At 44.9% G+C, this 26772-nt stretch overlaps 1 protein-coding gene across 4 annotated transcripts in view; it reads right to left on the bottom strand.

Moving 5' to 3' along the window:
* The window catches only part of AAK1 (AP2 associated kinase 1), a 41576-nt gene that overhangs the window by 6288 nt on the left and 8516 nt on the right, over nt 1–26772 (bottom strand). For 2 of the 4 annotated variants that reach the window (XM_039324278.1, XM_039324276.1), the window contains exons 3-16: nt 23285–23403; nt 22829–22937; nt 21636–21778; nt 20746–20867; nt 19451–19532; nt 18689–18821; nt 18230–18333; nt 17405–17484; nt 16190–16344; nt 14311–14564; nt 13361–13591; nt 9506–9729; nt 7963–8120; nt 7289–7405 (exon numbers count right to left, since the gene is read on the bottom strand). In XM_039324278.1, the coding sequence (XP_039180212.1) occupies nt 7289–7405; nt 7963–8120; nt 9506–9729; nt 13361–13591; nt 14311–14564; nt 16190–16344; nt 17405–17484; nt 18230–18333; nt 18689–18821; nt 19451–19532; nt 20746–20867; nt 21636–21778; nt 22829–22937; nt 23285–23403 (2031 nt within the window). Of the gene's footprint in view, nt 1–3766; nt 4481–6056; nt 6147–7288; nt 7406–7962; nt 8121–9505; nt 9730–13360; nt 13592–14310; nt 14565–16189; nt 16345–17404; nt 17485–18229; nt 18334–18688; nt 18822–19450; nt 19533–20745; nt 20868–21635; nt 21779–22828; nt 22938–23284; nt 23404–26772 lie in introns of those variants that run through there. The other 2 variants (XM_039324277.1, XM_039324275.1) reach the window with 2 other exon arrangements.

Here is a 26772-nt window from a genome sequence, read left to right as displayed (position 1 = left end):
TTCTTGCAAACAACCAACTAGGTCAGACCTTCAGTGCTAGCAGGATGATCCTACTTGGGTAACCTAGTAGATACGACCTTCTTGGCGCTGATAATGTGACCTAGTTGGGTAATGAAAGGTCTGCAATAAAACAAGCAAGCTCCTTTATTGATTTAAACATCAAGGCAGGCATCTTGTATTAAGTTTCCAAAGGTTGATTTCCTCTGGATTAAGTCCACTGCTCAGTGGGAAGCACAAACATTTCTCTCTCTATAAAAAAAAAGACAAGAGGAGACATTCTGATAACCCAGAGTCCTCCAGGGAGATGGATGTTGTATGATCCAATCTGGGTCGGTCAATGGGACCACAGGTTTCATCTTCCAAGCTTCCAGGCTCCTGTTGGAGTCCATCTTCAGGGAACTTCTCTCTAGCCTAGGGTGAGGTTAGAGAGACGTTCCCCGAAGATGGGCTCCAATACGAACCCAAAAGCTCAGAAGACAAAACCTCTGGCCCCGTTGACCGACCCAGATTGGAGCCTACAACATTATCCTGGGACATGTATATTTGCCTTCAGATGAACTTGTGGTTATGAGGGCTTGGAATTAAGAGAGTTGGTCCAGGATCTTTGGAAGGCGCCATTTTTGAGAAGTTTGAGGAAGGCATTTCCAGCTATTCAACTCTCCCCAAAATGTTGCCTATCACTGTTCATCTTCCTGAATGTTTTGGGACTCTTACTCTTAGGGACGAAGGCATCTAATTGGCCAGTGAAAATGGGATAAAATATGCTTAAATATAGAGTGATACCTCAGTACTTAGCGTTAATTGGTTGTGGGAGGTGTGACTAGCACTAAAAAGGATAAGTCTCAAACGAACCATATGATTTACCTTGTGACCCTTTTTTGTCCGGGAAGAACTTTCCGTCTGCCCCTTTTCCTATGCCAGCACCCTTCCCAGAATGGCTGGCTTCCTGTCCATTCCCCACAGCTGTCCCCCTTTTCCTATTACAGCGTGTCGAGTACTAAACAAACAGCCAATAGTACTGGGACAACATTTTCACATCAAAATATGTCGAGTACCAAAGTTTTGAAGCAATCGTGTTCTGAGATACCACTGTACTCCTAAATAAGGCTCAAAAACAGCAACTGTGTGAGGGACCTTGGAGTCCTAGTGGACGATCACTTGAATATGAGCCAGCCGTGTGCGGCAGCAGCCAAAAAAGCTAATACAATCCTGGGCTGTATAAACAGAGGCATAGAATTAAGATCACACGAAGTATTAGTACCGCTTTATAAAACCCTAGTAAGGTCATACCTGGAATACTGTACTGTAGCCAATTTTGGTCACTATATCAGAAAAAAGATATTGAGAATTTGGAAAAAATTCAGAGAAGAGCAACTAAGATGATCAAAGGCCTGGAGACTAAAACATACGAAGAACGGCTGCAGGATTCCGGTTTGGCTAGTCTAAGGAAAAGAAGAAATAGGGGAGACATGATAGCAGCATTCCAGTATCTCAGGGGCTGCCACAAGGCAGAGGGGGTCAGGTTGTTCACCAGAGCACCAGAGTTAAGGACAAGAAAATAATGGTTGGAAACTGATCAAAGAGAGAAGCAACCTGGAATTAAGGAGAAACTTCCCGACAGTGAGGACAATTAACCAGTGGGACAGCTTGCCTCCAGAAATCGTGGCCGCTTCATCACTGGAGGTTTTAAAGAAAAGACTAGATAGCCACTTGTCTGAGATGATATAGGTTCTCCTGCTTGAGCAGGAGGCTGGACTAGAAGACCTCCAAGGTCCCTTCCAGCTCTATTCTGTTCTAAATTCTAAATTCTATTCTAATCCTCGCTCCACAGTAAACTCCAGCATTGGCAAGTCGAGGCTCAAATGCCAGGTGTGAGAAGAGCAGAAGAAACTTCAAGGCATCCCCAAAACACTGAGGCCAATTCACCATAAGCTCCAGCAGGCACACATGTATGTCTTGCTTAGTGGGAAAAATCTTGTAAACTGACCATGCTACACAACTGCAGAGACATACTTTTATGACACCTGGCCAGGAAAAAAGCATCCAGAAGACCAATGATAGATGACACCATTAATGGAGATCCTACAGGTACATCTTGCTTACCAACCACTTGTTTAGCAACTGTTATGGTTGGTAAATGAGGAGTGCCTGTACATTCAATGGGATACAGCCAAAAGGACTGTATTTCTTCTTCCCTCCCATTCAGGACACAAGGCTGCAGGTAATGCGTTGTGAACATTCCAGAGCTTCTGATTCAATGAATTACAAGGTCCTGCCTGCCCCCCCCCCCATGGATGTATGGCTTCCAAAGGGGTGTAACTGAATTGCGATAGAAGCAGGTGCAGTTATTATAGCCTTCCTGGGCTGCTTTTCCTTATTTTCCTACTGACAAGTAAGTAAAGATACATGACTTGATTTCTCCATTTGTGACCTTTGTAACCCCCCAAGCTGACAAGAAATCTCTGCCTTTTGTCCCCTTCAGCTAAAATGCATAATTAATTATGCAAATCAAGTTGCAGAAGGGCTACAATTAACTGGGTTCTGTGAAGACTCTTCCAGCAGCTGTGTGCAAATTTCTGCAGCCTGATTTGCTGAGGTTGTGAAAAATGGAGAAAAGTAAGCTTGAATTGACCTAAGAATCCAAAATAAGAGGGACATCATCAAAGATCTGAACATAAGACATTTTTCCAGAATGCAAGGCTCTTTAAGATCAAAAGCTCCAATGCTGGGGCTGCATTCAGTCACCTAACTCAGACCCATTGACTGCTGGTAGGCAGAGGGTTGTCATGTCTGTGAGTGTGTCTTTGTGTCTTTGAACAATATGAAGGGAAAGTGAATCTGAAGGGTTCGGATTACTTCCAAAAAGCTCTCTTTTCTGCAATGGTCTGCAATATAGGGCTTGTAGCAAAGCAGCTTTCTTCAACCCTCAGGGCCCACACCTTTCAAATGTCAAAGTAATTGCAAGAGCTCCAGAAGACACAAGCTGGGGAAGAGCTGACCCTTCTGGATCCTATTCAAACCTGAATTTCATACATTTTAGAGCCTCCAGGAAATAAAAGGGAACATTTGGTTAGGAGAGAAGGGTTAGGACGTCACGCTGAGATTGACATACTCGGTTGGCACTCATGAAGAGGGTTCATGCAAGAACAGATGAAAAACTGGTTGCCCCGGTTTTGTGGAATCAGATTGACAACTGAGGCCTGGAATTTCCTTCTTGCACTTGATTAAGAGATTTCTAGTAACTCAACAAACCAGCGTCAACAAACCTGCTATGTCATTACAGTATTCTATCCTAGGCCATCCATCTATATACCCACGGTCTGAGCCTTAAGTTAATTTTCATATTTGGAAATATAACAGAATAACAGAGTTGGAAGGGACCTTGGACGTCTTCTAGTAGTCCAACCTCTGCTCAAGCAGGAGACCCTATACCGTTTCTGACAAATGACTATCCAATCTCTTCTTTAAAATCTCCAGTGATGGATCACCCACCACTTCTGAAGGCAAGCCCTTTCACTGGTTAATTGTTCTCACTGTCAGGAAATTTCTCCTTAGTTCTAGGTTGCTTCTCTTCTCTTTAGCTTCCATCCGTTGTTTCTTGTCCTGCCTTCCTGTGCTTTGGACAATAGGTTCATTATAGGAAGAATGTATCTTCCTAGGGCAGGGGTAGGCAACCTTGGCTCTTTTAGGACTCGTGGACTTCAACTCCCAGAATTCCTGAGCCAGCATGGCTCAGCTTGGAAACCTCTGCCTTTCCCCTCAGCATGGCTGGTTCAGGAATTCTGGGAGTTGAAGTCCACGAGTCCTAAAAGAGCCAAGGTTGCCTACCCCTGTCCTAGGGGTTCTTGTTCAACAAGCTCCTAGAGATAATTTCACCTCTCTATCAAGTACCCACCTGTCAACGGTTTTGTTCCTGCTATGTGAGGTCACAGGGGCCAAGGGGGCTCAGCAGGAAGTGTGAATGCACATCCCTGACTGCTTCAACCACTTCTGCCAGCCTAACAGATCAAAGCTACAGCCAAAGTAAAGCTAAGAAGAAAGTGAATCCACACACATCTCCACCATTGCCTTCACCCAAGACTTCAAAGCAGGAGAAGTAGCGTCAGTTTCGATATTTTTGTAATGTTAGAAAAGCATCTGACAAGCTGCTTCAGCACAGGCTGTTGAAATACACTCACAGCCACCTCCCTTGTTTTATAGCTGCCCCATGCTATCAAGATGCCCTAGCAAAAGGTTCAATGTAAATAATCCATAAACACAAATGCTGGAGGGGAGGGGGGGAGAGGAGAGCGAGCGAGATGCAATCCATTCAGCAGCTGTTCCACTATTTGGTTCACTTAGAATCAAGTGCACCAACAGACTTTGCATAAAAACACACACTTCAAACTAGATTACTCACTCTGCAACTACAGAAGATAAAAAAGACGCAGCTAACCCAGTACACCCACACTGCAGCAGAGTCCTTTTCTTTGGACATCAGCTGAAGAGGAGAAATTATCTCATCAGAATCCAGTCAAATAACGCATTTGGGAGAGCTAAGGCCCCAAGAGGATGCCCTCAAATAAAATGTCCCGAGGTTCAGAAACAAAATGAGCAGGAAGGACAATATCTACTTCAGAATGATCAACATCAAGGAACAGCTGGACTTTGCATTTGTACAAATCATTCATAATCCCATTTTTGCATATATTACTATGATTTTGCGTCATTTACTTCAGTTTTGCTAGTCTTGGGTAGTTGTGTAGCAACCATGGAAACGTGAAAGCTTTGAAAATGTTCTTCAGCCACCTATGTGGTCTCCAAGATCTCAGGCCTGATGCAATTTTAAGTAGGCCCTTCAACCAGCCACCAGTATTAAGGTGTCAAGGTATCCATAATTTGCACCAAGGACCTCTCAGGATTTAGCTAAACATCCACAAAAAAGATTGAAAAACCGGTTCATAACTACACAAATACACATCTCCTTACTTCAGGTATCTTCAAGAAGCATTGGAACTGCTTTTTATTTTGGTAGTCAAGAACAAAAATCTGGATTTGACCAGCCCTGTGTGATATGCACAACATCGAATCAAATTCGCACTGGCCGTGGTAGATGCACTGACGCCCTCGATCAGTGGGGCAAAATACCATCACTGCATTGTGACTGTGGGGCCAAAAAACAAACTATCCAGCACACAGTGACAGTGTCAAAATAGAACCTATAAAGGAGATTTCACTAATTTCCTGGCTGTGACAAATGAAGTAAAAAATTATATTTGCAACTTAGATATAAGTTTGTAATCTTCCTGTTAAGGTTACAGATTTTATATTTTGAATTTTACCCCCTGTTCCTTTTTAATGACATCTTACGTGAATGTGCCATACAATAAATAAAATAAATAATAGACTGATATTTAAATAGGCTTTGAGATTAACCTACTATTGCCTTCCCCAAGACCTTATGATATGATGCTCCTAATCCCTTCCCTTAAATTTTGCCATCGTACAAAACCTAAGAAATCTGCCTTTTTGTGACAGTTCCTGCCTTATGGAATACTCTTGCCCTTGATGTTTGGCAGGACTCTGCTCTCCGAAAAGCCGTGAAGATCCAGCACTGGCACAGGGCGAGAGGATTTAATATGGTATTATATTGTCTTATTTTTTTATGGTTTTAATTGTTCATTGGTAACTGCCCAGAGTTCTCTATAAGATAGATGACTATATAAATGTTTTAAATAAGTAAATAATAAAATGGATAATAAAGTAGCCTATGTTAAAATATTACAATACTATTTAAACAACCCTAAAAATCTTATCAGTGTCAAACATAGATGGAAGGCCATGCAAACAGATACATAACGAAATTGATAAAATTAAAAACAGAAGTCATACGTGAAAAGTCTAGTATCTACTGACCAGCAAAGAAGAAACAGGATGAACCTTGAGAAGAATGATTTTCCACAACTATGCCACCAAGAGGGCCCTGTTACTTTTGCCCCCTTGTCGAGTGGCATTGCATTTTAACAGGCGTAAAAGAATTTTGCTATGTCATCTTGTTCACGCAAGTCATAATTTACCTGGTGTATCTGACAGTGGAAGAGGAATGAAAGGGTCAGGAACAGCCAGAAGTGGAGGGCTGGTATCCAGAATATCTTTTGTTTTTTCAACTGGAAGGAAGGAAGGAAGGAAGGAAGGAAGGAAGGAAGGAAGGAAGGAAGGAAGGAAGGAAGGAAGGAATTGAGAATGAAAAAAGGAGTCAAGCAAAATAGAAGACAGCAGAGAAAAAACTGGATTTGTTCAATGCCTTTTTAATATGCTTTTCTTCTGGATATCTTAAGCTCTATTTCCAGACACAAACAAAATAAGACTCGCTTCCCATCTCAACATTTTGTGTCATTAATACGGGAGTCACTATGTATTTGTCTAGATTTTTTCTTAAGATTTCAAGATTTTCTAGGTACACAAATAAAGCCCTGGGTTGACATACAAAGCCAAAGAAAGCTGCATCACACAGGTAGAGAATGAGGGTGTAGATTTCCTTTCTGATTGACAGCATTAGAACAAGTGCACCAGACTCAGAAGAAAGCTAGGAAGACATGCAGAAGAGGCACCCCTAAAATAACCTCAGCAGTTTAGAGTTTTAAAAATCCAGAGTTCTGAGTTATATAGAAGCAAAATGACATTCAGGAATGAATCCATCCATTCAATCTCCCAAGAAGCAGCTTCTGTGCTAGCTAAAACAGGGGCATCTAACTTTGACCAATTTTAAGACTTGTGGACTTCAGCCTATAGAATTCTGGGAACTGAAGTCCACAACTCTTAAAAGTTGCCAAGGTTGGACACCCCTGAGCTAACGTTTCCAAAATGTTTTCATAGTAGCCACTGCTGAAGCACTAGATGGCTGTCACATTGCAGTACCAACCGTATTTCACAATTCTTCTCTGTGGATTTCCATCATGTTTCACTTTCTTGGTATAGCTCAAGATGGGAAAAACTTGTGTACCTCCTAACGCTGACAAAACAAACTTCCCAGTATTTTATTCATCATGATTAACTAGGTTGGCTTAGGCTGATGGGAGCTGTACAGCAACATCTGGAGAGCCACAGATTCAATAATCTTTCTACAAATCCACCATTCCCAACTTGACATCTGCAGTGATGGGACTACAGTTCACATGTCATTTTTAGCCAGCATGGCGGGACATCCCCAGCCTCTTTCTGCTGCCGTCTGTTTCATCCAATGGCTACTCACACAATTCGTAGTTGTGCTTGAGACCAGAGTCAGCCTGACAAACCCAAACCAACCTACCTGATATGGGCGCAAGAGGAGATGAGCCAAAGGCGTCTGACTGCGCTGCAGAAGGTGCGGGCTGAAAACCTGGGATCAGGTTCTCCGTTGAACTGTCAAGCTTCTCAGGAGGCTTACCTGGAGTTCAAAGAGCTCGGTCATTAAAGGTTAGGTGCACGACTGGCCACTTCGGGGTGGGGTGGGGGTACAACTACACAGAGATCAGGGAGTGGGAGTCGAGGACAACCCGCAGGAATTCTGTGGGAGAGTTCCAGCGAGGAAAGGTGGAGCAAAGGAGGGAGGAAGCGCCAAGGAAGGGCAACCACTGCTCGTTGCATGCAAGGGGAGGAGGGCCTCCTGGTGAGCCAGGGGAAGGAGTTTCAGGGCCTTCATCAGGAAGCCAGTTGCCAGAGAAGGAGCTACTAAAGGAGTAAATAGGGCTTTGCAGGGGAGGTCTAGCAGGGACACACACACAGGAACACACACACACACACACACACTCCATCCTTCTCTTTCCCCATCTCAATCCAGAGGATTGCTTTGGCGAGTGCAAAGTATGAAAAATGGGGGCAGTAAAAACAAAGCTTGTCTGTTGTGAACCTTTCAGTTACTAAGAGCCACCAAAATGTCTTGTTTTGCCTATCATCTTTAAATAGCCAGCTTTGGTCCAGCTTCTGTACCCATCCCAAACTAACCATCACTTAGTTTTGCAAAATCCTTATTCAGCAGCTCCTCTGCGGTGAGCTTGGAGAAGTTGTCATCATCAAAAGGGTTCCAAGTAGAGACATCTGGTGGGTTGTAGACATTTTGCTGTGAGGTCCTCGGAGACCCCGAAGGGGTAGTTGAGGCAGACCTAAAGAAAGCCACCCCAAGAAGTCAAGAGCTGGGAAGGCTGAGTCAACGGTTGACTGTTAACTAAAGCCACTAAGCCACTGCAAGAGTTACAAAGGCAGACCTGCCACTGAAGCCCTGTCAAGACTATATCCCCAATCCACTCAGAGTCACCTGAACCACAAAATGGCAAATAAATTGGATAAAGTAAAAAATAAATACAAATTGCCCACAGCAGTCTAGAGGTATATTTGGAAACCCAGGAACAGAAATTGACTTCCATATCTCCAGTGACGTCAGACACATATTTTTAATTTGGGACATAAACAAAGAGAGCGCTAGGTTTTCCCAGCTCAGAACAAAAGAACGTGTTAACTGCACACCTTTTAACACTTCAGCTCTGTTTGACAAAGCATTGAAAGCACAGCTGGAAGAGAATCTCTTTTATTATGTATTTTGAAGAAAGGGAGACATAAAGACATCCTGGGTCTTTTAGTTGGTATAAGAACAAGTCCATTGGGGGTAACATCAGGGTGATTCCTTCAAATCTTTTTGTATAATCAGATTCTCATTGCCTGGTGAAGTCCTAAGAGCCCCCTCCCTCAATGGGAGGAACACTCCAGTTATTTGTACTGCAATTCAAAAGGAGGCTTTGACCCAAAGCAAGGCAAAGAAACCACAGGCTACACACATCCACGCCTGCTTGGAGCAATCTGTCTTTCTCCAGGATTATTGTTTGCAAAGTAGAAGACAGTTTCATTTTTATCCCGTTTGCTCTCTCATGAACTCACGGTAAAGTTCATAATGGCTTCCCCCTCTTGCTGTTTCCTTTTATTCTTACAACATCCCGGTGAGACACGTGAATTCAAGAACTTGAAATTGACAAAACAAAAAAACAAAAAAACCCTCTCCATGGCTTTTACAGCCAAATGTGTAGAGATGCGAACCGTCGGTGCTCTATTGTCACAGCCGTGGGCTCTTCCTCATAGCTTGTTAACTGCCCTGTTCCAGCCCTGGACTTGGCATCATTTGCACTACCTGATGGCTGAGTTCTAATGCTGCTCTTTGAAAGCTGCCTGCAGTCCTTGGAAATGCAGTAACAGAAAAGTCAAGAGAGCACAAAAGCCAACAAGCAAAAAAACAAAGTATCTGCCTCTGGAGTGGTCCTCTCCTTACAGCAAGAGTCCCCAACCTTTCAGATTGAAGATAGCTGGAAAAGTATAGCAAGATGACTTCTTCTGAGGGGAATATGAGAAAATCTGGACTGGATTATCTGCTGTCACTTCCCTTGTTCTCCCCTGGTCTTACGTCTACTATAAAGTTCTTAAACTTCCCATTACATTACTTGCATTGTTATCCCACTCACACATGCTCCCCAAAAATAAGAGGCGATAGCCCCAGACTTACTTGGACTTATTGAGGCTGGCTTCTGCAGCTGCTGCCTGTAGCAGCAGTGTTGATTTACTGGCTGGGACCCCAAAGACGGTGCTGTGGGTCACATCGCTTAAAATCCTCCGGTGTCCACCTCGCTGAGTCTTGGGGGAGGATGGTGGTGTGAGAGACCCCACCTTCTGCCCCTGGACAGCCGATGGAGGAATGGTTGGTATCTTTTGTTGTCTTGGAGGTGCTTGCTTTTAGGAAAACAAAATGGGGAAACAGAGATGAGAGAGAGAGGGAGAGAGGGAGAGAGGAAGGAAGGAAGGAAGGAAGGAAGGAAGGAAGGAAGGAAGGAAGGAAGGAAGGAAGGAAGGAAGGAAGGAAGGAAGGAAGGAAGGAAGGAAGGAAGGAACATGGATGCAAATGAAGGTGTGCAGAACTTATGGAGAGGTATACAAATGCTGCTCATGTGAACTTAACTAATGTCCTTTTCTCATTCCCTTATTTCCTTGTCTCAGTATTTCTTACTCCTTTTCTGTTCTCTGCTTTCCCTAAATTCAGTGCAAAGAGTGCAGTGTGTGCCTCTCTCCCTCCCTCTCTCACATTTAAATTGTGTTAATCTGAGCACTGCCCATACACTTAAAGCTGCTCCTTCTGTTTCTGGATGAATCCTGGGGGATCATATTCCAGGCTCTTGAAACCACACACAGCCTTGCTGATCTTGACCGCATTCTTCTGCCCTGATGCCCATGGAATTAATAAAACTGATAATTGAAGAAATCTTTTCATTCGGGCACATTTTACTTCCATTAGCAGGAATATCTGGGGGAAGCAGGGAGGGGCTTTCCCCCCAAACCACCTCTTGAAACCAGATGGTTTCAGAAACTCGGAGCTTTGCAGAGTAATGGGAAAATTGTGCGCAAAGACATCCAGCTCTGGCTGGAACACATTTTTTTTGCCATTTTTATTTGAACACATGGAAGAACCAGAAAAGCTGCATTTCAAAAAGGAACAAATGGGAATGATTACAGTGGAATATAATTAAGAGTCAGTCTATAGGGGAGGAAGGGTGTGTGTGTGTGTGTGTGTGTGTGTGTGTGTGTGTAAGGATGATGACATTTACTTGCCAGCATCTGCAGGGATGGGAGTGGAGATTCCTGGCAAGTCTCCAGGCCTTTTATATAAAGGCAGCTGCTTCTCTTGGTGCAGGGAAAGCCCTGGTTTTCATTAAGCAAAGAGCACTTGTTGGAGATATGCACACAGATTATAAACATTAAAGGGAAGGTTTGTTAGGATGGGGGGGAGGGTGCTCTGGAAGTCAGAAACAAGCAGCAAGAGCTCAAATGCTCCTGGAAACTAAGGGGCTTCAGCATGGCTAACCCTAAGAGCACATCCCCCCCCCCATCCCATGAGCTTTCCCAGGTGGCAGGGGGAATTCTTAGTCCCTCTAAGAACCTGGTTCTATTTCCTGAGGGTTCTGGGTGTTGGAGATAGACTGGTGAGCCAGGGGAGGAGTCAAACAGGGAATTAGTCTAGAATCCCCACATGAGTAGAAGAGGCGATGTCTGACCCCTCTTGAATGCCGCTGAACTTCATCTAGTCTGAGCCAGTTTGAGATTTCTGTGTACAGGCTTGGGCAATGTAACAGCTGACTGAACTCTTCAGATATGGATTTGATTATTTGTGCCTGCTACTGGGCATCCAAAAGACGCCTCTTGCCTCCCTCCTGATCAAGCTGCTGTTAATCGTGGAGTGTGGAGGTGAGAAGCACTGTGGATCATTTAGCTTTTGCTTCTGCAGTTCTCCATGTACCTCCCTTGCTTCAGAGAACAGAGGGTCCCTACTGAAATGCTTTCTCTACCCACATTCCTTCGGAGAGTTAACCTGGCCTGACCGTTGTCTAGGCTGCGTCTCTCCCTCTCATCTCCCGAGGTTCTTCTCACAGCCCATTATGCAAAGAAAGGCAAGGGAGCCCACCAGCGTTTTTCACTGACCCTGGTCAGAGGGGACACCAACTGCAGAAAAGGGACCCGGGGAATCCATGTAGTGCTGGGCCCTCCAGTTGGCCGCCTCTGAGCTACATGAACCCCAAAGAGACCTCCAGCAAACCTCTCCGTGCTTCTGAAGCCAGCCAGCCCTTGCTGTGTGCAAAGACCACAATCTGGGCAAAAACCAAGGACTTCAAATTCAATCCCAATTGAAGGGACGATCAGCCACATTTCAAGAGGTTCTCGCTGGACTGAAACACACCAGGCTGCATTTGCAGATCATGCATCCCAGAATAAATACAATCAAAAGTTTCAAGGTTCACAGAGAGGCATAAACCAACCATATGAGGTTGGTCCATACCCATTGCTAGGCTAATTTGCAGTTGCCTGTTGTGTAATGTATGGTTTGGGGTCCTGGAGGGTCAAGAGTTCTTCAGTTTCCCGTCTTCCTTGGGGTTTGCTCCCCAAAGGCTGTCCTATTTCCAACCAGGGCACTGCCAACAAAATGAACGTTTATACAACTATGTAATGCAGAGTAAAGGCCAAAGAGGCCTGCTAAAGCTCTCCCCTGAAATTGAACTAACTTTAGTTCTTGATTCCAAATATGGAATCAACTCCTTCAAAATTCTTTTTGAGTAATTTGGAATTTTGCAAACAATCCTGCCCATCCCAGCCCCTACCGGCTCTGCTAAATGAAGGCCTTCTTCCTCTCCTGTGTCTCCAGCCTAGGAACAGAGGCCAAAGCAAAGACAAGAGCCGCTCCAATCTGTCTTAGCCCACCAGGCTGAAAGGAAGCCAAGCCAGAGAAGGGATGCTGCCTTACACAGGAGAGGCTTCATCCACCCCGCTTTCTAGCACAAAGCAGGGTCAGTTGATCGGTCAATGATTGGTCAAATAATTTATTTAAAAGCATTAATGTTATGAGGCCAGAACTTATGCCAATTATGAAACAGACACATGAATTATCTAGCTGTAGTTATGGCAGAATTGTAATATTTATTTTGATCAATCTTTATCCGCCCTTGCTTCAGGCTGCCCATCAGAATGAGTTAGTCCCACAAATCTCATTGACTGAAGCTTGTGGTTGTGGGTCAATCTGAGCCTGGTTCTAACAATTCACACTCAACAGTAGCACTTGGCACTGATGGGAGTCTGTATTCCTCACGTGGGAAACCTCGCAGTGCTTGTAACTAGCTACAAAGAGGCACTTTGCTGCTCTTCTACATTTGCCCCAGTAGGAAATCTACCCCGGACTCTACGCTTGCATGTCCTCCCATAGGTGACATCAAAAAAGAAAGAAAAAGAACCCTCATTTATTGTACACTGGTCAATTGACCAGCATCCTCTCCAGTCAATGAACGGTTGCTAAATGAACGGTTATACGTCAAGGACTACCTGGTAACAGATCTTCCCAGTGCCCTTCAAGGCCCCTCCCTCTGCCCTCCACAAAAACAAGTCACAGCTGCTACATGTTGAACACAGTGCTACTAAAAGCACATTTATTAGTGCCTTTTGCCCAACAGTTCCACAGGTTTCACCAGCTGGAGTAGCCTTTTGCCCCTGGACCTTGCAGACCGGTTCGCATGGCACCTTCCAGAACAGCACTGGGTTGACCTTAAAGAAGGTTGGCTGGGAGCCCCTTCACCAGCAGGATCTAGTTCTGGTTCAAGCTACTAAGCACTTGCTGGCTACCTTTAGACTATGCCTAGTCAAAGATCTGGTGGCTGCACTCAGACAACATGCCAAACTTGGTTAGAGTTCTTAATTTGCCTTTCTTCTTTATGGCGGAGACCCTTAGCACCAGTTACCCCATCGGGTTGGTCTCACGGTGCATGGTGCAGAACATGGCGGGCGTGGCATCCAAACCCCTGGTGGAAAAGGTCTACCTGTTCCTTACCGGATGCTCCTGGTTGGGGGCTGCTGGTGCAACTGAAGGCGGCATCTGCGGTTGGGGCAAGAGCTGCGCAGGGGGCTTCTGCTGCCCAGCAGCAATCTTGGGTTGGATGGTGGGTTGTTGAGCTAACAGTTGTGACGGCGGCAGCAGCTGGGTAGCAGTCGCTGTTCCCTGCTGGACCACCGGGAATGGAGGCATTCCGGACGTCTGGGCAGCCTGTGGCATCTTGTGGGTCTAGGAGAGGAAAGCAAAGCCTTCATCGCTGCCTGCCATTTTCTGGAAGACATAAAGCTGAGCGCTGCGAGAGGGTCAGCCCGTGGCCATCTGTCATGGAGGCTGCAAGTGGGATTAAGTCCCAAATCCAATGGTCTTTTCAACCGATTCTGCTCTGGTCTACCACGTTCTTCCTTCTGTTCCTCATTTGCGAAAGGATGGTGGAGCAAATGCAAGTGAAGACTTTGAGGACTAAAGCAGATGCGATTTGCTTTCCTGGCCGAACTGAATCCAGTGGGGCACCAGGATTAACCCAGAGAGCCTGTGTTTGCACAAAGACACTCTGTGGGCTTGGATGACCCTCTCCTAACAGTATAAAGTTAGTTGTCTTTTAGCCACCACAATTGTGATCAACAATTTGTTCATTAAACAAAGCAGTCGCTAAGCAAAACCTCAACTGTGCTTCTGATCTTACTTCAGCTTTTCTTTGCTTGGCAGACTTATGAAGGTCAGAAACAGGAGGACTGGTCACCGAGTTACTTTTTTGCCACTGTTTTAACTGCAAACAGTTGCTAACTGAGGCAAATGGCTGCTCAATGAGGACTGCTGTAAGCAGGGCTGCTGACTTTGATTCTGCAAACAGACACGCCAGCCCTGCTTTGCCTCTCCAGCCCTCGTGCCAAAGGGAGAGGGATGCGGCTGACTAAGCCAGGAAAAAAGCTGGAACTTGCCAGCCTTACCTGTTGAACCTGCAGCGATGGCATCTGGGGGGGCTGCTGATAAAAGAGAGCCGAGACTGGAGGCTGCGGCTGCTTGAGGAAGAGCTGATGCTGCGGCGTGGCCTGGGCTGGAGGGAGCTGGGCTTGTGCGGTGGCAGCGGCAGCCACCGGCTGTGCACCGCCAGCGGGCTTGGGCTGAGTCGGTTGAGGCAGAGAGTTCGGCTGAGGAACTGCTGCAGGGAGGGAAGGCTGGCCGCCCGCCAAAGGAGCCGGAGCTGCAAGCGGAGAGCAGGATGGGCAAAAGGTTAAACGGGGCACAGGGGAAGCGGTTCCTTTAGGTTCACCTTGCACGTTTGGGAGCAACTGCACAAAAGCCAGGCTAGGAAGGGCTGCCCAGGGAAGGAATGTAAACAAATGGGGCCAGAAACAACCCCCCCCCAATAAGACTGGGAACCCTTTGGGACTCAGAGGTCCCCATGGATGACTTCTGAACCAGACGTTCTGGCAGGAGAACTCAGGCGGGCACCTGCAGAAGCCTTTGTCCACAGGATGCAAGTAGCAGGAGGCCACCACTGCTGCCCTTTGGAACAGCATGCAACATTGCGATCCACATACCAAGGGGAGGAGGTTGCACTGCAATTGTGTAACCTGGCATATACTGTTTGTCCTCCCCATCCTCTGTGCAAAAGGCCAGGCCCTCATTAGGGGTCAGTATCATTTCTAAGCCTCTTTCGCCCTCGTGATTTTCTTCATTTTTATAGGCTATCATATTTACAGCGACCACTGGGTATAAGACTGCTTTATTGTTTTAGTGTAACTTGGTGGTATTAAAGATCTTTTCAGGGCTGAAAGGACTGGGGCATCAGTGACACGGCGCTCTAATAGAGGCATTCATCTGGCTAAGCCCACGAGGTGGAACTATTTTGGTGCCGGCCTTGCTTGTGGTGGAGCCCTGCCCATTTTTCAGAGCCACCTCCAACCCAGTGTGATATTGACACAACCGCTTCCCACCCAGCCGTGGGCTCTGAAGCACAGCCTTTAGGAAAACAACAAAATGGGAGGGGAACAGCTACACAAGAGCACAATCTCTGCCCAGGCTGAGGGAGAAAGAGAGAGAGTCCATCTGTGGTAAAGGATCCTGCTTTCTACAGTCAGTGCTCAAACCCAACACAGGACACAAAAAAGGCCTTGGATTTGCTTCCTCTCTATTCCAGAGAGCACCAAAGAGTTCCTAATCTACGTGGGTTCAGAGATGTTCCCAGAAGCCTGGGGGAGGGCAATGCCTGTTAAGGCCTCAGAATCCAGAACCAGATAAAGTATCCAGATCTGGAGAAGAACATTTTGTGTCCGCTTGCTCTCGCCGAGGAAGGCAAGGGCAGAGGAATTATGCAAAAGCTGACTAAGCCACACCAGGCCTACAGGCTAGAAACAGAAGCCCACAGCTCATCTTAACAAGGCACATGGGCTACCTTGGCAGATAACTCTCATTCTCCAGCGTTCTGCACAGCTCCAGCTGTAGAAACCTCTGGGCCTGTCAAACTGGCCTCTCCATAGCTTTCTGCCCTGAGGGGAAAACTCCTGCCCCCCCCCCAAGGTGAGACTGGCTCCCACCCTCTTGTCAGAGCTTCAAAAGCTGGCTCTGCCAGATGGCTTGGAGAGCCAATGGGGGAGTTCCACAGTGGAGGTGGTTGGTTAATTAAAAGCTAATTTCCCCCCTCTCCCCATTCAGCTCTCTCTTTCGCCATCCTGCGTTAATGATCTTGTCTACTCTGCCATTTTATGTCTGATGATCTTAATGTTTTTTTAATGTCTTTATACTGTAAGCTGCCCAGAGCCATTTGATACGAGATGGGAAGCAAATAAATTTCGTAATAAATGCTAAATAAATAAGGATTCCCACCTTGTGGCTGGACACTGGCCTGGACTGCAGGCCTCTTCCTGGGAGTCAAGGCAGGTTGGATGGGCAGAATTCCTGGATTTGGCTGAGTTTGTCCAGCTTTGGGTCTCTGGCGTGGTGTGATGGATGTTTCTGTTGTAGGAATAGGATCTGTCAGCCTGCCAACCAAACACACACACACAAAATAAAAGGTTAGAATAATGGCTGCTTTTGAGAGACATCACTGTCAATTACTTTTAGTTGGCCCAAATGTTTAGAGAAATCCCTGGTCCTGCAGATGGCAACAAAGATGTTGCCCCTAAGACAACTAATTCCCTTCTTTTTCCGGAACAACAGGATCAAATCGAGAAAGCAATGAGTACAACATTCTACAACTTACAAGGGAATTCCACAAACTATAGAAAGATGCAACGCTATACATATAATTTTCGCTGGTTTCTTGATTCATGCCAACTGCAGAATCCTACACGTTCACAATCCAGAAATCTGAAGTGTGGAATCCTAGAAGGAAACCACGCTGCTGGCTTTGGCAACAGTGGCCAAGTAGGTGAGGTTCCACAAAAGCAGGCTCTGCAGGACCCATACAGTTGTCCATTCCTGGAAGTTTGCCTTTCCTAGAATATATTTTCAGTCCAATCGAAAAGACCTGGAACACTTTAAAGCAGGAGTCCCAAAACGTGGCAACTTTTAAGATTTGTGGACTTCACCTCCGTTGGGCTGGCTGGGGAATTCTGGGAGTTGAAGTTCACAAAAAGTGGCCAAGTTTGGAGACACCCCCCCCCCCGCTTCAAAGCCACAGAATGCATTCACCCTTTGAAGGCCACCTCCTGTTTCAGACGGGCACTTTCCCATGCAGGGAAGGGAAGGCAAAATGATCCCAAGTTCACTCGGAAACAGCTGCCGGAGTTGAGAGCAACTGTTGCTGATGCTTCTGTAAAAAGGACTTTTGTCCAGATTTGGCCAGATTGCTCCAAATTGCTTTGGTTCCCTTCCAGGTCTATGAATATACCACAAAGAGCATCTTTCAGCAGTCACAGAGACAAGCGAAACCTCCCAGAAACATTCAACCCAACGAAGACCAAGCAGAGACTCAAAGGGGAGCGGCTGTCCTACAATAAGGAGCCCTAATATTAATACTTGGTTTCACATGCACACACCCCAGTGCCCATTTCACCCTCTTTGGCCACAACCACCAAGAGAGACCAAAGGCGAGCTCACCTAGCTTTGGGCTGGGTTTTCTTAGCAGCAGCTTCGCTAGCTTTCACAGGCTCTGGAAGTTTGGCAGGAATTGGAGAATTCTGAAAATTAAAAAATCCTGTGCTCGTTAAAGCTTAACAGAACAAAACAGAATAACAAAGTTGAAAGGGACCTTGGAGGTGTTCTAGTCCAATCCTCTGCTCGAGCAGGAGATCCTACACCATTCAACTAATGAAGGTGAGAAGCAACCTAGAACTAAGGAGGAATTTCCTGACAGTGAGAACAATTAATCAGAGGAACGACTTGCCTCCAGAAGTTGTGGGTGCTCCAACACTGGAAATTTTAAAGAGGAGACTGGACAGCCATTTGTCTGAAAGGGTAGAGTTTCCCACTTGCGCAGGGGGTTGGACTAGAAAATCGCAACTCTGTTATTTTGTAATTTCAGACAAATGGCTGGCCAGTCTCTTCTTAAGAACTCCAGTGATGGCGCAACCACACCTTCTGAAGGCAAGCCATTCCACGGGTTAATTGCACACCTTCACACCACAAAAGTGGTGTTAAAGTTCAAGTTAAAAAGTTAAAAGTAAAGTAAAAAGTTAAGTTAAAGTGATGTTAAAAGTTAAGGTGCACACCTTCATGCCACAAAGCTACCGGCCCCTGGTGCCCAAAAGGTTGGGGACCTCTGTTCTATGACATGAGGGACCTTTTCCTAATGTCAGAGCGAGGGGCTTTTAATGTTGTTTTTAATGGGATGTGTGGCCTCTCGGCAGGCCGTCCTCTGCCTTCGTCGTCCTGTGATGGTTGGAGAAAAGGCCTGCAGCCCCACAGTAGAGAGGCGTCACTCACCTGAGTGTTGGGGACAGGACATTCCCTCTTAGCCAGCTTGAATGCAAAGTAAGAGACCTGATAAATGTCAGGCCTCTTGTCAGGATCAGGTTCCAGCATATACCCTAAGAAAGAGAAGGTTGGTTGAGACCAGACGAGATGGCCGCATCAATACTCAACTGGATTGCTCTACAGTAGCCCTCAACTTTGGTATGGGGAGTGAAGCAGGTTGACCAGACCCCTCCCAAGGACTTGAAGGCCTGCGGTTGCCTCTTCTCCTGGCTTCTCTTACTCCTCTGGTGTAACCACAGAGATGAAGCAGAAGCTTCCATTTTGAAATAAACCAAGACAAGGTCAGCCTCATAAAGTAATGGTTTCTTGAAATAAATCAAGAGCAAGCTATCTTTCAGGGTGTGTTTCAATACACAACTTGTAAACCCCAAACCAAGAAGAGGCTCCCCTTCCAAACTGGATACTCACTTATTAGGCAGTGCATGCCTTGGGTGTAGCGCGAGTTGTCAGGAATGGTGAAGTTGCCATCGCAAATTGCCACTTGGCTCTCCCCAAATGGCAGAGTAAAGTAGCAGAGTTTGTAGAGCAAACATCCCAGGGCCTGAAAGGAGGAGATTAGCCAGTCTTCAGAGTCTCATAAAAGCAGCCACTGCTCATCAACATCACTACACAGAACTTCACCACTCTTGCCTTGTTTTGATTCTCAAAAGAAGCTTTCTCCAAAAGACAACTGGATTTCCTTCATTTTTTTTTTCTCTGCTTCTCATTCAGTTCTGAAGAAGCTTCTTGGATGAGAAATGAAACATTTTCAAAGAAAAAAACCAACAAAATCCAGTTGTCTTTTGGAAAAAGTACCTTTGAGATAACCATGACCTGGACAATTCAGAATATCCAGACATTTCGATTCTCAAAACAAAAGGATTATACTAGTTTCATCTGAATTTTTACAATGGTACTGAACCTGGTAAGATATTTTCAAAATATTCCCGAATTACAGCTCTCAGCATCCTAAACATTTGCCAGACAGGCAGAGTAACACTGTTGGGAGTTTTAGTTTAACAACACTAGTTGAATAAAGGATCGTTAACTCTGATTTAAAAATACAAAAGTGAGGACCTTCTTTGGTCACATCATCCAAAGAGCTAAGAGCTGAGAATCAGGAGATTTCTGATCAATTTCTGTCCTAGGGACCTCAGGACACCCTTGGCCCACCATCCCAAGGCTACATACCCAGATATCAGCTTTTGTGGTGATCAGTTTGCCGCTGTAAAGGTTGACCATCTCTGGAGCTCTGTATGAAAGCGTGGTATACCTGCAACAAAACCCAAATTCATGTTTTTGCAATCAAAGAGTAAGCTGTAACACTTTTAGCAACCTCGTGGTGTTTCCCTCACATAAAGCCAATCAATATTTTCTGTTCCTTGAACAACCTTTAGAGTTAATAACTGAAATGGCTGAGCAGGTTCAAAAATAAATGATTTCAAGGAGATATTTTCTCCTACCAGAAAAGAGGACCGCTGCACTTTGGATAGTCAAAACAACCCATAATATTTAGATAGTGTAAGTTTTCCCTCCTAGTCTTGAGATAAAATGTCAGGTTTACGTAATTACTGGTGCCAAAATAAGAAGCAGACTGTATGGGATTATTTGAACCTGAACTATGTAATAATGGCCTCCAATATAAGCACGATTATTAAAATTCTAGGAATCTATCAACATCTTTATTCCAATTTCATATTCATTTTATGTGCATGCTAGAAATTCCACCAGCAATAAAGAGCAACCACACAAAGGATCATTCTCAGGATCTCTTATTCAGTGGGAATAATTGTTTATTTTAAACTTCTGCCATGTGGCCATCAAGTAATCTTTCAAATGTTCCATCAGAAAACTCGGCAGTTCCTAGCCTGAAATAACAGAGTTGGAAGGGACCTTGGAGATCTTCTAGTCCAATCCTGTGTCCAAACAGGAGACCCTACACAGTTCTGGACAAAAGGCTGTCCAGCCTCTTCTTAAAAACCTCCAGCGATGGAGCAGCCACAATTACTGAAGGCAAGTCGTTCCAGTGATTAATTGTTCTCACTGTCAGGAAATTTCTCCTTAGTTCTAGGTTGGATCTCTCCTTCATTAGTTTCTCATCTAATTCTCAAAGCATTCAAATATTTTCAATTTGCTGTAGTTTTTTTCAAAGTTCCTCAAAAGGTACACATATTTGCTTTTTCTGGAAGGTTTGATGTCACCATTTGCCCTTAATTTCTAAATCTTGCTGCTTAATCCTCAGCTCTTACTATTTTTTTTTCCTGATGAAGGGTTACTTAAAATCTTAAACCTTTGGGCTATTATTGTTGGTACTCATATTCAAAGCTTGCACAACTGGGGATTTGGGATTCATATGGATGTGGTGGATCAACACAGCCATGAAACACCCAAGAGTAACTGTGGTATTATTTTGAGTCTGGTAGAGGTAAAATGTTTTAGGTGCAAAAAGTCTTTTTTAAAAAAACCTTGAAAACAGACAGACTCACTTCTTGATTTCTTCCTCCACTACGTTCACTCCTTCCAACTGAGGATTCTGTGATTTATTCGTGGCACTCCCAAAGTCACAGAGGACATAGTGGCCACGATCGTGTAACAGGACATTCTCCACCTGGAAACAAAACAGGCAAGTTGCTGTGATAAGCACAGGGCAAACAAGTGGGCAGTGTTTTTTTTGGATAATGGATAACTCCTGGAGCACATGCTGCCCAGAACCAGGCATTTCAACAGACAAACATTTCAAGCCAAACCAGTTTCTGTGATACTCCAGTGGTTTCCTACTTGAGCTCGAACAGATGGAGGTTGTTGACCAAGAGCTATCCTTGTAATTATTGCTGGTGCTTTTATTCTGTTTTTCTCCTCTTTTAATTGTCAGAGTCATTCATATGGAATATTATTCATGTTTTATATGAGATGGGCAGCTACATAAATGTAATAAATAAAGACAGGAGATCAGCTGTCTCTAGTTTTACTGAAGTATTTCAGAATTTACTTCCTGCAGGGGAAGCAGGCAGTCAGCAATTTCACTGTGGTGAAAAAGTAGCTTTGCAACCAGTCTACACATTGATAGCTTTTGTAAAGCAAAGGAAAGCAGAAGGAAAATGATCAACACCAATGTGGTTTCACTTAGCAACCACTTTGTTTCAATTAATGCTTAATGACCAGGTTGCTGGTCCCAATTGTGGTTGCTAAACAAAGACTATCTAAATGCTTTAAAAAGTGTTCTAATCCACCACTCCCGGCATTCTTTGTGTAATCTCTTGCCAGCTGGATGAGACCCTTAAAGCCTGTCCAGGTTGAATGGCAACAACAGATAGTGTGCCTTTTCATAAACACATCCAACCACCCCAGGCCTTTGTACAAGACCCTCAGCTGCTACCTTCAGGTCCCTGTGGACGATGGGTGATTTGAACTGGTGCAGCCTGGCCACAGCTTCACAAATGTCACAAAAGATTTGCAGAATTTCATTTTCCGTGAATCCCATCTGCAAGCGCTGGTTCATCAAATTCACTACCTGGCCTCCTGGAGAAAGGAAGAAAGGGAAGAGATGCCAAAGCCATCAGGTAGATCCATACAACACCTTTTAATCCAGGTTAACAAAATGATTCCCATGAAGCAAGACACTGTGGGGGTCGGGCTTGAACAAAGTCACCAAACAGAACAGTGGGGATTGCACACCTTCAGCTGTCCAGTCTCTTTTTAGCCTAAACTGGCATGTTGTGCAAAGCTGGCCACTAACTCTACCAAGACATCAGGACACCAAGGGATTGGGGGGAAAAAAGGGACAAGCTGAAATGTCCACCCTGCTCAGAGCTCCTTCTTTCTAGAGGCTGCCTGCAGGCTGTTTCTGAGCCAGGCTGAGAGAAGACAAGAGGCCCAACTGCACATCTTTGGCATGCAAAATAAAGGCCCTTGGATACATGGAGAGAAGAATGCATGTTGCTATTTCTGGCAAAGAGAGAGGTAAAGCCTTTAAGAGGAATGATTGATTCTCTGTTCCTCCTCCATCAATTCAGACTTCTAAAGAAGGAAAGCTGGTACTGATGGAAGCTGATGCAGAGATAAATAAAGCTGCTGTCAAAAGTCCAAGTGACTTCACTAAATGAGGCTAATTCCTGGATCTTTCCCCATTTCTCTTCTAAGCTGACCAACTGATGATTCCCAGAGGCAAGAGGCAAACGGTTCCCAAATGTTGCCTCAAGTTAACCTGGAAGCCACAATTCTCCCCTCCAAATTCTACTGTATATAAATACAAAGGACTTGGATGGTTTTTCTATATTGATCTCTAAGAAACTGGGAAAACTTCCCCTGAAAGGACCCCCCCCACCCCTTCCATGCAAAGTAAAAGAAAGCAGTAGCTACTTTATTAGCTGGCAAGAAGCCAAAAGTGTTTGCGGGTGGGGGGGTGTCCTCTGAGCTGAAGATTTGGGGTTAGAAATTCACAGCTGTCTTTCAAAACCAGGTTCCACCCACTGCTGGCATCTGATTATCTTTTTGGATAAGTAAGAACTTTGCAGAATTCAAGGAACAATAGATAGCTTGCAAATATGGTTCCCGTGAATGTTTACATACCTCGGCAAAAATCCATCAAGATTAGGACTTCCCATACATCTCCGCTGCTCACTGAGTTTATTGTGGAGTCAATGTAGCCAACAATGTTCTTGTGCCCCATGAGATCCCTCTGGGGAGGAACAAAAAGGCAGCCTTTTACAGTAAGCCACAGCCATAAACACACCTACCTGCAAGACCTCTAGTTTCTTAATTGAACAAAGAAAATCCCTGGGTTTTTTTTCCTTTAACCAGCCTGTTTGCTGGTTGTTCCTTGACCCTTAGCTTTACATCTGAACTCCATGCCCCGATTCCAAGTTGCTGAGTTTAAACAAGTCGCCCCTTCAAAGTTTAAAAGATCAACTAGCATTGCACGACCTCGCTCAATAATTGCTGTTTTCCCCGCTGTTAAAAATCCTTATCGTCCCATGTAAACATGCAAACATATAAAGCGGGATCACAAGGGCTGCACACACCTACCATGATCTGGATTTCCCATTTGCAGACTTGTAAATCGTATTCGTTGTTCACGTACATTCGTTTGAGAGCACATTTCATCCCATTGCTGGTCTTTACCAGAAATACGATAGCGAAGCCACCTGCAGATGCAAGCGAGAATCCAGTTCAGCTAGGATAATCTGAAGGATGAACTACGGACCTGGCCCAGAGTGAGGAACGACATGAATTGGTGTGGGAATAGCGGAGCAATCTGTTTAGATGCCTACAAGAACCTAATGTTCTGGGATTAGAAGACCTGGTTTTGCCAGCAGGCCTGGGGAACCCAGGGAGGGAAGAAGCCTATTAAATGGCTGGTATGAGCATGTGTTGTCACTGGGGTGGGAGGGTTATTATTTTATTTTTTACTGTTTTTATTTTTTCTACATTGTGTTTTTATTTTCTGTAAGCTGCCTAGAATTGCTGTGAGCAAGTAGGCTGGCTATATAAATTTTCCAAAATAAATCAATTAAAAATGGGGGTAAGCAACTCTTGTATACTAACTGTAAAAACCACCCCTGCCCTACAGAATTGTTCCTCTATCATTCCCACATCCTGCAAATGTTTCTCGGGCTCTTCTTCCATCCTGGAACAGGATCCAGTTGATTAGTCCACAGGAATTCCCTTTTAGTTTGAGAACAGGTGCCTGAATTATCTTTTCCCCCTGCTTTCTTCTCCATTCCCTACCCTTTGTCATTTTTTTAGGCTAAAACTTTTCACTGATTGTATACAACTACCTTACGTGCCATTTTCAACAGCAAACTTCAAATACAGAAGTACATGTGCACATGTGTTTTAAATGAAATAAATGTGGAAATGAATACTATGAATTCAAGCAGTTTAAACCAATTTTTAAACAGTTCTATTTCCAAAATGGCGAGAAAAACAATGGAATTTGTACATGCTTTTCCCATACGTGAAGAGCTTCTACAGCTTCTATTGTGCTGTGCCACTAACTCACGCAAACATGTAATGGTGATTTAGTGGGTTTATTAATATTCCCCAGCAATTCCCTTCACCAAAACCCCAGAATTGTCCCAATTAACTCCAGCCAAAAGCAGACCAATGCTAGTCCACAGAGCAATAGCCAATGAGTCCACCAGGCACTTGAAAGTTTCTCAAACAAGATAAACCCATCAGGCAAAATTAAATCCACAACACAAGAGGGTTCACGAGACAAGAAAAGTGCAGAATCCACAAGGCATGATCCAAAGCAAGGCAGGAATCACAACAATCAGGAAACATGCAGCTAGGAAATGAACATGTTGTTCCCCACATCACCTCCATCTGTCTGCTGTGCTAAATAGCCAGCCTCTGGTGCAGCCCATCGAGAAGGATGAGGCTGCCTCCTCAAAAGTAGTCGGGCTGATCTTCGCTGCTCCTGTTTTTTCTCTTCCTGACATGTCCTCAGATCAGGTGCAGAAGGCAGCTCCTCTTTTTCAACACTCTCAGCCAGCTGCTCACCCAGTTTTTCTCCCATCAACCACTCCCCCTCACCTGGGCTGGCAGCCCCTGCCTCAGAGCCACTGACCAACTCCCCTCCTTATGGGGCCGGGGGCTAGTTTATCCTCCTCCAAACAGACATCTTTTTTCTAGAGATACAAGCCCACAAGGAAGCACCACTCCTCAAGGGAACAGGTTTCAATCAGAAAAATCAGAGACAAGAACATATTAATAGGAACAGGCTATAATGCAAGTCAGAGTTGCTCCACGTGGTGTTTTCTCGCTCCATTAATTTGCATTAGGCAGAGATGCTTGGAATTAGAAGAGGATCAAAGCCGCAAAGACAACATTTCCCCTATAGCACACATTAACTTTTTCCCCATTGCCGCCAATGGGGTGGGTGTGACGTGTCTGGCCCGCAGGTGGCAGTTTGAGACCCCTGCCCTATAGAGTCAGTTTAATGATGGTGACTCATGAGTTGCAATTATTAATCCTACCCTTTCAACGTAGATGCAAATATAGCATAAGAACACACACACAAACACACCGAGAGCGCCTGGACTTCCAAAATGGTCCCCAGGGCTTAATTGGATGGTACCACTTTGGTTCAACTGCTCAATTCCACTAAAGAGACCACAGTCCTTCGAGCCAAGCCACAATTAGTCTTCCCACCATGCACTCTTTTATCACATTCTACCATGCCAAGGGTGTGCTGGAGGGAACCAGAAGCCCAGCGTTTCAGTTTGTTTCAGTACAAGTAAAACTTCCCCAACCTACGACTATAATTGAGCCCCACATTTTCACTGCAAAGCAAGAGAGTTGTTAAGTGAGTTTTGCCCCATTTTACGACCTCTTTTGTCACAGCTGTTAAGTGAATGGCTGCAGTTGTTAAGTTAGTAACTGGTTGTTAAGTGAATCCGGCTCTCCCATTGATTTTGCTTGACTGAAGTTTGCGAAAGGCGATCATTTGACCCCGGGAGACGGCGACCGTTATAGAGATGCCAACTGAAAGTGTCCTGGAAAATTAAATTTTCCAAGGGGCCACATGAGAAACTGGGATTGTTGTGGAGGGCCGAACAAATAAGCTAGCTTAATTCTGCTCAATTGCATGCATAATGTACACTTATTTACTTTTGATTTCTAATTTACGACTTAAGGGCCCGGACCAGGACAGCCAAAGGGACAGATGTGGCCCAGGAGCCATAAAATGCCCATTTCTGCTTTAATCCCACTTCAACTCCTGGAGAAAGCTTGTCAGGTATAAATTCTGCTTCCAGCAATAATTCTCCCAGAAGTCCCTACCGACGCTGCCATAGGAGAGGGACATGGCCAACTCTTTGCTGGCTTTCGTTCCCTCTGCAGCTAAGCCATAAATCCCTTTCCAAACTAGAGTAATTGCTGCAGTAAGAATCCAGGTCCTTATTGTGTTAAAAAAAATTAAACAGGAATTTGAAGAATAGAAGAATGGTGATTTTTGAAGGAGTTATCTCAGTTGCTGTTCTTTCAGTCGGGAACATGCAAATGCGCATAAACAGCGGGACAAAACGGAACAAAAGTACTGTAGATGAAATGATTTTAAACAGCAAAACTCTCTTTCATATCATCAGTCCACCAATCCCTAAGCTGCTATGTTTTTCTGGGATCTCCAACCCAGCCTTTTCATCAGGCTTGGCTGACATGGCTTTGAGCCACGTGCTCCCACTCCTCTCATAAAAGGAAAAGGTGAAAGCAAAACGTCACCTGTCCGCTTTCAGAAGTTCAGCCTGGGTGAATGGCAAGAGCTGGATTTTCCCAGGTCTGAAGGTCTCTGCCCAACATCTAGACCAGGGGTAGGCTACCTTGGCTCTTTTATGACTCGTGGACTTCAACTCCCAGAATTCCTGAGCCAGCTGGCTGAGGAATTCTGGGAGTTGAAGTCCACAAGTGATAAAAGAGTCAAGGTTGCCTACCCCTGGTCTAGACTGACAGATCAGATACAGGGTTTTGTTTCAACCTTTCACATCAGGAGCTCTTCCCCATTCACTGCAGAC

Source organism: Crotalus tigris, unplaced genomic scaffold, assembly GCF_016545835.1.
Source record: "Crotalus tigris isolate CLP2741 ecotype Arizona unplaced genomic scaffold, ASM1654583v1 scf7180000024293.1627790, whole genome shotgun sequence".
NCBI classification, from domain to species: domain Eukaryota; kingdom Metazoa; phylum Chordata; class Lepidosauria; order Squamata; family Viperidae; genus Crotalus; species Crotalus tigris.
The sequence above is the reverse complement of the archived record's forward strand: the minus strand, read 5'-3'. Positions and strand labels throughout refer to the sequence as shown.